Source organism: Scomber japonicus, chromosome 12, assembly GCF_027409825.1.
Source record: "Scomber japonicus isolate fScoJap1 chromosome 12, fScoJap1.pri, whole genome shotgun sequence".
Lineage (NCBI taxonomy): Eukaryota > Metazoa > Chordata > Actinopteri > Scombriformes > Scombridae > Scomber > Scomber japonicus.
This window is the reverse complement of record NC_070589.1, coordinates 32,727,827-32,739,637: the sequence shown is the minus strand read 5'-3', so window position 1 is coordinate 32,739,637 and position 11,811 is coordinate 32,727,827. Positions and strand designations below refer to the sequence as shown.

General features: G+C 42.0%; 1 protein-coding gene across 1 annotated transcript; it reads left to right on the top strand.

The window, feature by feature from the left end:
* The first annotated feature begins 6,902 nt into the window (after nt 1-6,902).
* LOC128368652 (tripartite motif-containing protein 16-like) lies at nt 6,903-8,542 on the top strand. Its single transcript, XM_053329509.1, has one exon. It carries the CDS (start codon nt 6,903-6,905, stop codon nt 8,529-8,531), a length of 1,629 nt encoding a protein of 542 aa, XP_053185484.1. The 3' UTR covers nt 8,532-8,542.
* The last annotated feature ends 3,269 nt before the right edge of the window (nt 8,543-11,811 follow it).

The following is an 11,811-nucleotide window of genomic DNA, read 5'->3' as shown; positions in this document are numbered from 1 at the left end:
AGGGGAGGAAGGAAAGGAGGGAAGGAGGAAGGAAAGGAGGGAGAGGAAAGAAGAAAGGAGGGAGGAAAGAAAGAGAGAAGGAGGGAATTAAGGAAGGAAAGGAGGGAAGGACGAAGGAAAGAAGCAAGAAGGAGGGAGGAAGGAAGGAAGGAAGGAAAGGAGGAGGAAGGAAAGCAGGGAGGAAAGGAGGGAGGAAAGAAAGAGAGAGGAAGGAGGGAAGGAAAGGAGAGAGGAAAGAAGATAGGAAGGAGGACAGAAAGAGAAGGAGGAAAGAAAGAGAAGGAGGGAAGAAAGAAGAAGGAAGGAAAGGAGGGAAGGAAAGGAGGGAGGGTGGAAGGAAAGGAGAGAGGAAAGAAGAAAGGAGGGAGGAAAGAAAGAGAGAAGGAGGGAATTAAGGAAAGGAGGGAAGGAGGGAAGGAAAGGAGGGAGGAAGGAAGAACGAGGGAGGGAGGAAGGAAAGGAGAGAGGAAAGAAGAAAGGAGGGAGGAAAGAAGAAAGGAGGAGGGAGGAAGGAAAGGAGAGAGGAAAGAAGAAAGGAGGGAGGAAGGAAGGAGGGAAGGAGGAAGGAAAGGAGAGAGGAAAGAAGAAAGCAGGGAGGAAAGAAAGAGAGAAGGAGAGAATTAAGGAAGGAAAGGAGGAAGGACGAAGGAAAGAAGCAAGAAGGAGGGAGGAAGGAAGGAAGGAAGGAAAGGAGGGAGGAAGGAAAGCAGGGAGGAAGGAGGGAGGAAAGAAAGAGAGAAGGAGGGAAGGAAGGAAAGGAGGGAAGGACGAAGGAAAGAAGCAAGAAGGAGGGAGGAAGGAAAGGAGGGGGGAAAGAAGGAAGGAAAGGAGGGAGGGAGGGAGGAAGGAAGGAAAGGAAAGTTTGGCATGATCTTACATTATAGGGGGGGGGGGGGGGTTAAGGGAAGCAAACCGAGCCCCTTCAGAGACTCACACTTTAATTTCAAGACGACCAACTGGAATCAACATTTCTTACAGTGACTCTCCACCACCGAAACCCCCGGCAGCCGAAGCATTAGCAATGCTCCACTGAAATGTTTGTCTGGCTGAGGCCTTCATTTGGGGGCGGGGGGGGGGCGGGGGCGGGGGGGGGGGGTGTGCTGTTCCTCTTCTTCCAGCACAGATACCAGGTCGAGACGACACAATAGAGCAGAGAGCAGGAGGCACTTAAAACTCCACGACTGACTGACTGATTTTAAAATACAATAAATTAAAATAGATAATTAATTAGAAGTTTGCACTAATTCAATGGTTATCAGACTGGAACTGAATATTTTCATCGTTGGACTGATCAGAAAATGCTGTAAAGTGGACATTTGGTTCATTATTGCTGCATTATTTAAAGCAGGGGTGTCAAACATGAGGCCCGTGGGCCAGAACCGGCCGGCCAAGGCGTCCAATCCGGCCCACTTTCCTTCCTGTCTTTCTTACTTCTTTCCTTCTTTGTTTCCTTCCCTCTGTCCGTCCTTCCTTCCTTCCATCGTTCCCTAATTTTCTTTTCCTTTGGAGTTGTGTTAAGAATGAGAAAACTGTGTGGTCTCATTCTAGTATTTCCATAAAACACCCAATAAATAAACTGCTCTGTCAGAACATGAGCGTCTATGTCTCCTGTAGCATTAAACCAGTGTTACCAGTTAATCAGACTTCACCTGTATAGTCCAGCACAGGGATATCAAACATGTGACCCGTGGGCCAGAACTGGTTCGCCAAGGCGTCCAATCTGGCCCACTTTCCTTCCTGTCTTCTTTTCCTTCCTATACCCTCCTGTCATCTGTCCTTCTTTCCTTCCTCCCTTTCTTACTTCTTTCCTTCTTTGTTTCCTTCCCTCTGTCCGTCCTTCCTTCCTTCCTTCCTTCCTTCCTTCAATCGTTCCCTAATTTTCTTTTCCTTTGGAGTTGTGTTAAGAATGAGAAAACTGTGTGGTCTCATTCTAGTATTTCCATAAAACACCCAATAAATAAACTACTCTGTCAGAACATGAGCGTCTGTGTCTCCTGTAGCATTAAACCAGTGTTACCAGTAAATCAAACTTCACCTGTATAGTCCAGCACAGGGATATCAAACATGTGACCCGTGGGCCAGAACTGGTTCGCCAAGGCGTCCAATCTGGCCCACTTTCCTTCCTGTCTTCTTTTCCTTCCTATACCCTCCTGTCATCTGTCCTTCTTTCCTTCCTCCCTTTCTTACTTCTTTCCTTCTTTGTTTCCTTCCCTCTGTCCGTCCTTCCTTCCTTCCTTCAATCGTTCCCTAATTTTCTTTTCCTTTGGAGTTGTGTTAAGAATGAGAAAACTGTGTGGTCTCATTCTAGTATTTCCATAAAACACCCAAAAAATAAACTACTCTGTCAGAACATAAGTGTCTATGTCTCCTGTAGCATTAAACCAGTGTTACCAGTTAATCAGACTTCACCTGTATAGTCCAGCACAGGGATATCAAACATGTGACCCGTGGGCCAGAACTGGTTCGCCAAGGCGTCCAATCTGGCCCACTTTCCTTCCTGTCTTCTTTTCCTTCCTATACCCTCCTGTCATCTGTCCTTCTTTCCTTCCTCCCTTTCTTACTTCTTTCCTTCTTTGTTTCCTTCCCTCTGTCCGTCCTTCCTTCCTTCCTTCCTTCCTTCCTTCCTTCCTTCAATCGTTCCCTAATTTTCTTTTCCTTTGGAGTTGTGTTAAGAATGAGAAAACTGTGTGGTCTCATTCTAGTATTTCCATAAAACACCCAATAAATAAACTACTCTGTCAGAACATGAGCGTCTGTGTCTCCTGTAGCATTAAACCAGTGTTACCAGTAAATCAAACTTCACCTGTATAGTCCAGCACAGGGATATCAAACATGTGACCCGTGGGCCAGAACTGGTTCGCCAAGGCGTCCAATCCGGCCCACTTTCCTTCCTGTCTTCTTTTCCTTCCTAAACCCTCCTGTCATCTGTCCTTCTTTCCTTCCTCTCTTTCTTACTTCTTTCCTTCTTTGTTTCCTTCCCTCTGTCCGTCCTTCCTTCCTTCCTTCCTTCCATCGTTCCCTAATTTTCTTTTCCTTTGGAGTTGTGTTAAGATTGAGAAAACTGTGTGGTCTCATTCTAGTATTTCCATAAAACACCCAATAAATAAACTACTGTCAGAACATGAGCGTCTGTGTCTCCTGTAGCATTAAACCAGTGTTACCAGTAAATCAAACTTCACCTGTATAGTCCAGCACAGGGATATCAAACATGTGACCCGTGGGCCAGAACTGGTTCGCCAAGGCGTCCAATCCGACCCACTTTCCTTCCTGTCTTCTTTTCCTTCCTATACCCTCCTGTCATCTGTCCTTCTTTCCTTCCTCCCTTCCATACTTCTGTCCTTCCTTCCTTGACTCAAGGACTACAGGAGGGTTAAAACATTAAAAAAGAATTTTAAAGATGCAACATGTTAAAAAATGGTCATGTAAACGTATCATGTGGTCTACTTACAAGAAGGACTGTAGTTTGGAGCCAATACTAGTGTAATATTCAGCTTATACAGTGTGATGTGGGCTTTTTTAACATGATAATTGTGCATAGTTTTTTTTTTTTTGGTGGAAAAATCACATTAGACACACATTATTGTTCCAAATACCTGTTTTGGATGTTATCAGCTCATTAAATGGCTGTTATCAGTTGTTATCACTACCATTATAATGCTTCTGGCTGATAACATCTAAAGCAAATGTAGAAGAAGTTCTTGTACTAAAAGTTTCTCTGAAGAAAGGTACAGACGATGGAGTGATGAATCTTTCTCTTTCACTCAGTTACATGCCAGCATGGAGAAGGACACACAATCGTTCTCCCAAGCAACAACCAGTTTCAGCTTTTATCCAGTACAATACCTCCCAGTGGAAGTTGAATAAGACACGGTGATAAAGTAATAAAGTACAACAAATGAAGTCGTAAAGTAACAGATGACAGAAACTCTTCAAAGACTACTGATACCATGTCCTGACCCCCTACTAGGTCAAAAGATGGTCAGCTTGCTTTTGATGTCTTATCTAGTATAACAAAAGACTTAGATGTTAACAGTTTTTATGGCCCACCTGACACAATGAGTCCCTCATGACACAAAAATCCCTCACACAAGGTAGAGTATATTTTATATGAGTAGTCACTATTAAATTAAAAGCAATTATTGAAGCTTTATTCAGATGCGTACGGATGCGTATAAGATGAATACGGGATAATGGGACACTTGTGATTGAGTTTCCATGTTATGTAATTGCATGTTTAATTTATTCCTTCACTGGAAACTTCCCTCTCTCACGACAGCTGTGTATCGGTACTCAATGCCTTTTAAGTTATTGACCAAAATAAACCGTCAAACAATACCTGCAATAGATCCTTTTTGCAACCAGAGCTAGAAAATATGATGATTTGTATGGACTTCCTCAAAGTGTTTTTAATGAATAAATATTTATCATTTGAAAAACTTAGATATAAAGATATAGATTTAAAAACTATAGATTATATATACAGTAGTAGCCACTTCAAAGTTCCCCTCCAAGCTGAAAGCCAGCTGAATAGCAGCCGACTCCCAGCCAAGTTCCAGCAGCTGGAGCGACCCCCTCCCCCTCCTTCTCCTGGATGTCAATCAATCAATCAATCAATCTTTATTTGTATAGCGCCAAATCACAACAATGTTATCTCAAGGCACTTTACACATAGAGCAGGTTCTAAACCGAACTCCTCAGGATTTAACTTGAAAGAGACCCAACATTCCCACATGAGCAACAGTGGCGAGAAAAAACTCCCTTTTAACAGGAAGAAACCTCAGGCAGAACCAGACAGAAGTGGGCGGACATCTGCCTCGACCGGTTGGGTTGAGAGGAGAGAAAGGAAGGATAGAGGAACGAGAGAGAGGAAGGAGAGGAGAGAGAGAGGAAGAGGAGAGAGAGAGGAAGGATAGAGGAGAGAAGCACAATGAAAATCAACAATGAAGCTAGAAGGTCCGGGACTGGAATCTGTCATCCGGACGTCTACAGGCCCAGATTACCTGTGAGACCAGAACAAGTTTAACTTATTGAATGCATTAATAGTACATGAATGTTAATGGATATAGATGGATGGATAGAGAGAGAGAGGGAGGAGGAGAGAGGAGCTGAGTGCATCATAGGAGTCCCCCGGCAGTCTAAGCCTATAGCAGCATAAACTAAGAACTCAAAGAGCCCGAAGTATAAGCTTTACCAAAAAGGAAAGTTTGAAGCCTACTCTTAAATGTAGGGAGGGTGTCTGCCCCCCGGACCAAATCTGGAAGATGGTTCCACAGGAGAGGAGCCTGATAGCTGAAGGCTCTGCCTCCTGTTCTACTTTTAGAGATACTAGGAACCACAAGTAGTCCTGCGTGTCTATCTTTTCCTGTCAACTTACTTATTTATTGTAACCGGGTTTGACCAGGAAATGGCGCTTCTGTCACAAAGTAGCCCACATTCTGATGTTTTATGAATTTTTACTGAGGTCTTCCGAAATTCATCGAATCAATTCAAAAAATTAAATAACTTACTGACTACTGATTATTGTGTTATTTGTTTTGAATCTAACACAAAAAACGAAAATATTGTATTTTAATTTTAGGCTCAGATAAATAATACGAAATGGCAAAAACGGGACTGTATTTGATGATGTGCAATTATACAGCACATTTGTGCCAGCCAACCCTGGTCTATTCAGTGCTTTAAGCCAGGTAAGCCCAGCCACCTTATTAGCATTATCATTGCTCAACTTTTTGTTTGGGCTTAATGAGCCATTTGGTTCCATTGTCACACAAATCACGCACAGAGATTCACAACCAGAATAGTGTTCATGGACGTCGGAGCTATTTTCTGAGAGGGGTCACTGTGAGCTTTCATAATGGCCAAATATCTCCTGCGTCATGGTGCTGAGCAGCCAGGTTTTCAGCCTGTGCAAGGCTGAGAAAGAGCGCTCAGATGCCGCGACAGATATGGGCCAGAGTTGAATAAGCATTAATTATATGAAAAAGATAAATATAAGTCAGACAAATTTAGTTTAAATTCAGATTTGTTATTATTATTACTGTAACTAACTAGTTAATTAACTATTGGTGTAAAACTGAAAACTCAACCACACATACGTGCTGGACGGAGTGGGGGCACTACACACATCTACAACTACACACCTCACTCACTTAGAAAATATGTAAAACTGAAAACTCAACCACACATACAGTAGCATTTGTGCTGGATACAGTGGGAGCACAAACAGTGTCTTGATCTTGATTTTTGGTGGGGGAGGTGTCCAGCTCGAAGGTGATGGGTTGAGGGGGATGGTTACAGTGCTGTCCCATTGTCTTTCAAAGCAAATGTCCCCCCCGTCCCTACCGTCCCCCGCTGGCCCGCACTTACATTACCTCAAAACCCAAGTGTACTCAATCACAGTTGCCTCCGACACGTTGCGCAAAAACATAACGCGTGCTGCGCCGGTAACACACAACACAGCCGATCAATCAACACATCGCACTATGATTAAGAAGTACAAGCATATTCTTCTGAGTCTTGCCTGAGTCATGCAGTACTACAGATACTTGTGTAAAAAGACACACTCATTTGATTCACGCTCGCAGCCTTTCCAGCAGCAGCTGAACAGACTTAGTTTAACTGAATGAAGAAGTCGCCAAATGACTTGCTTGAATCAACGTTGAATCAACGCTTGATACTCCTCCCTCTTCTTCCTGCTCTCAAACACAACAAGCTCTGATTGGTCCACATATTTCCTTGTTCCCTCCCCTTCAGATCTACAGTTTGAAGATGGGTGTAACCAACATGTGGTGAGCTGCCAGCCTACATTTACTGAAGCAGCACATACTGTTTAGATCAGAGCTCAAACTAGTTTCACTTCTCAGAAAGTGAAACTCAGACAGTCATTGTTACTGAGAGGTGAAATGGCGCAGCAAGGAGCTCAGCTGGACGGAGATAAATTCTGCTGTTCCATCTGTTTGGATCTACTGAAGGATCCGGTGACTATTCCCTGTGGACACAGCTACTGCATGAGCTGTATTAACAACTTCTGGGATGGAGAGGGTAAGAAGAAAATCTACAGCTGTCCTCAGTGCAGGCAGACCTTCAAACCGAGGCCTGTCCTGGTAAAAAACACCATGTTAGCAGATTTAGTGGAGGAGCTGAAGAAGACTGGACTCCAAGCTGCTGCTGCTGATCTCTGCTATGCTGGACCTGAAGATGTGTCCTGTGATTTCTGCTCTGGGAGGACGCTGAAAGCCTTCAAGTCCTGTCTGGTGTGTCTGGCTTCTTACTGTGAGAATCACCTCCAGTCTCATTATGATGCACCTCCACTAAAGAAACACAAGCTGGTCAACCCCTCCAAGAATCTCCAGGAGAACATCTGCTCTCGTCATGATGAGGTGATGAAGATGTTCTGCCGTACAGATAAGAAGTGTATCTGTTATCTGTGCACTATGGATGAACATAAAGGCCACGACACAGTCCCAGCTGCAGCAGAAAGGACTGAGAGGCAGAGAGAGCTCGAGGTGAGTCGACTAAACATCCAGCAGAGAATCCAGGACAGAGAGAAAGATGTGAAGCTGCTTCAACAGGAGGTGGAGGCCATCAGTCTCTCTGCTGATAAAGAGGTGGAGGACAGTGAGAAGATCTTCACTCAGCTGATCCGTCTCCTCCAGAAAAGAAGCTCTGATGTGAAGCAGCAGATCAGATCCCAGCAGGAAACTGAAGTGAATCGAGTCAAAGAGCTTCAGGAGAAGCTGCAGCAGGAGATCACTGAGCTGAAGAGGAAAGACGCTGAACTGAAGCAGCTCTCACACACAGAGGATCACAACCAGTTTCTACACAACTACCCCTCAGTGTCACAACTCAGTGAACCTACAGACTCATCCAGCATCAATATCCGTCCTCTGGGATACTTTGAGGATGTGACAGCAGCTGTGTCAGAGCTCAGAGATAAACTACAGGACATCCTGAAGGAGAAATGGACATCAGAGCCCAAGACCAGAGCTGAATTCTTAAAATATTCACGTGAAATCACTCTGGATCCAAACACAGCATACACAAAGCTGTTATTATCTGATGGGAACAGAAAAGCAGAACTAACAAAACAACAACAGTCTTATTCTAGTCACCCAGACAGATTCACTTATTATGATCAGGTCCTGAGTAGAGAGAGTCTGACTGGACGTTGTTACTGGGAGGTGGAGTGGAGCGAAGGAGGAGTTTGTGTAGCAGTTGCATACAAGAATATCAGCAGAGCAGGAAGTTCAAATGAATGTAGATTTGGATTCAATGACAAATCTTGGGCTTTACATTGTTACAATAACAGTTATGAGTTCTGGTTCAACAGCATCTCAACTCCCGTCTCAGGTCCTGTTTCCTCCAGAGTCGGAGTGTACCTGGATCACAGAGCAGGTATTCTGTCCTTCTACAGCGTCTCTGAAACCATGACTCTCCTCCACAGAGTCCAGACCACATTCACTCAGCCTCTCTATGCTGGACTTTGGTTTGGTTATTATGGAGACACAGCTGAGTTGTGTAAAGTGAAATAGTCAGAAGTCATTTGAGGGACAGTCAGTTATTTAGTCTCTGTCATTGTTGCTGAGAGCTCTTTGCTGAGGTGTTTCTGTGCTGCACAGAGATCAGCTGTCAATCAAGTTTGATGGACAACTTTAACATCTTCTCATCTGTTGTTATGTTATGTAAATATTTGAGTTTCTTTATGTGATGCTCTTTCTTGCTTGTGTGTTTCAGCAGAGAGGCTATCACTGCTCATGATGATTTTCTTCATATATAGAAACACAAACTTGCTTTTCTCAACATGGAAACTGAAACTTTGTGCTCTTGTTTCTTTTCCATCTCATCGGTCTTAACAGAGAAAAATCAGACCTTCCTTTATCAAACATATTTTGCTCTCATGACTTTGTGAATGAAACAATAATAATCATGATAATAATCAATAAGTAGATCATTTATGAAGTTCTTGTACATAGCTGACATTCTGTGATTGATTGTGTGGTTGAAATGAATCTGAACATGAAATCATTGAACAAGAGTCATTTAACAGACTTTACTGATTGGATGTGTGAACAAACTGAAGCTTTACACAATAAATAAAGTTTAATAATTCAATATTTTCTTCTGTCTTCATTTCAGGATCTCATTCAGAGTGCAAAGTTCATATTTTTACATTAATTTTCAGTATTTATCTTCTTTTAACTCACATTTAAAACAGTTTTTAGTGTTTCTGACAGCTGTGATTGATTTATTGAACCATCACAGTTAAAGTTTCTCCACCTTTTCTAGTACAGATGTAATTTACTATCATTTTATCATAATGTGAACACACACATATGAAAAACTACATTCAGTCTAATCAGAATAAACATCAGAAGAAGTTGAAATGTTTATTCTAGTTTTAAACCATTAATAGTTTATAATAAATATTTGATAAAGATTCATGTTGCTTCTAAGTTTTCTTAGTTGTCACTCAAACTCAGTCTTAAAGAAAACTATAATATTTAACATTAACAACAGCAAATGAAACATATTTAAACTCTATCAGGCCCAGTCATGAAATTATTAAATTATAAACTGAATAAAATCCTTCTTTTCATCTGGTTTCAAGTAGAGAGGTTTACTATCTTATCACTATCTTTACTTTATGGCACCATTTCCAAAAACAAGCTAAGATAACCACCGTCTTCTGGAGTGAAGGAACATGTGACTTTAGACTTTAGACACACACACACACACACACACACACACACACACACACACACAGACACACACACATGATGATGAAAATTCTAGGGAAATTTTGAGTGCCACGGGGCTACTGCTGGGACGAGTACACCATTTATTTCCAGTGTTCAAAAGTCACCATGATCATATAACACTAAGTAACTGTTACTGTGGCATTATGTTGTTTGTACATAAGTATGTCTATCTATGTTTGTTTGTGTACATGTGTGGATGTGTATGTAAATATGGGGATGTGTATATATGTGTATGTTTGTGGCTATTTTTGGTGGAGGAGGTTGAGAAATGTGGCAATGATTTATGGTGTTGATAACAGTGGGTATGGATGTGAATGTTGACATTGCATATGGTGTTGGTGGGAAATTGTAGGATTTTGTGAATTGGTGATTGGATTGGGAGCTGGCAAGCACTGATTTGAGAGGTGGTGGTGGGATTCAATAAGTTTTGACTTCTTCCCACTCCCTTTCGAATGTGGTTGACAGTGCAGTATATTTTCTGTCGGGTGTAGGTTCGCTATTTTAGGTGAGAACACTGTGCTTTCATTTTTTATGTGCTGTTTTTGTTTTGTTTTTTGTTTCTTCTTCTGTGACGCATTCAAAATAAAAATAATCTAATCTAATCTAAAAAAGTATTAAGTATATCTTACTAGTCAGTATCAAGTGTAACAGTAGATGTAAGCAGAGAGTAGCACACAGAGCACAAGGCAGTAGCAACATGCGCTAACTCTAACCACTACACTACAGCACTTCACGCTTCACTTGTACCCTGTTAGCACACAACACAGTGTGTACAAACACTCTCACACACACACACACACACACACACACACACACACACACACACACACACACACACACCAGCCTGCATTTGAGCAGTTAGTGTCAATATAATTCATATGTATATATATAGATAAAGAGTATCAATACTAGCTCGGCCGCTACCTCGGTTAACTGGCAAAACAGACAGACAGGAAGAATTAGCCAATCATAAAAAGGTAGGTCGGTTTCTGCCCAGCGACAGGTTGCTAAGGGCAGCTAAGGCCCTACGGTTGCTAAGGGGCAGTTAAGGCCCTACGGTTGCTACGGCGATTTGAGAATCTGCTTGGAAAATATTCTCAACATTCTGAAGAATTTGGCTTCTGACAAGGTCCCGAACAATTTCAAACTGTGAGAAAACCGTAACTCCTGTCCAAAAACCGAAAACACCGTGAGAGACACAGAAGCTGGCAGATTCTGACAGTGTTTATTTTATTCAGATATTCCTTAAAATGAGCGAGTAAGCTCAGTGTGAACACAGAGTGAGATTCTTTTTTTTAAAAAAGACGATTACATTAGAGTCAATAGGGAGCGAGACAGGTATTGACACCGGTCTCAGCCCCCCCGTTTAAATTTAGTGTAGACCCCGCCTGTAAACGTCACATTTTATGATTCCCAACACCTATGTCTACATTTTGACAAAAAATTATTTGTCTCCTTTTCACGGTTTGGTCGTGAGCTCGAGTTAAAAATGAGTTATTTTTTACTACTTCTCACACTCAAGCTAACTGACGCTTCCACTCTAACTTTGTAGAAAAGTGATTTCCACTCCTCGTTTGACTGCTCATCGTTTGAAAAGTTTACATGTTATGTAAAAACAGTTTGGTATTTTTCGAGAGAGCACAAATTTTCCTCCGTTTTAAAGTTTGAATCACGTTTCTACCTGCAAGTATGAGAGAGCTAGGTGACTCTGAAAAAAGGTGTAAAAAGGTGAAAATTTGTACGTTTTTCAAAAAATTCCCATTCATTTCCAAATGGAGAAATCTCCCAGGTTTTTTGGGAATAACTTTGGGAAAAATTGGAATTTCAACACCAAAGGTCATAGCACCTCTTGCCCCGAGGCACTAATTCATGATTTATCCACACAACGGTAGAGCGCTTCATGACTTCAAAGTGCCATAAATGACACAAATCTGTTGTCCACAAATCAACAAAATGACGTCATTATCAAACTAATCATCTGCTCAATATATAAGATATTAACAAGTCATATCTATTGGGATTTATATGAGCTTGAGTGTTTACATCATTATCT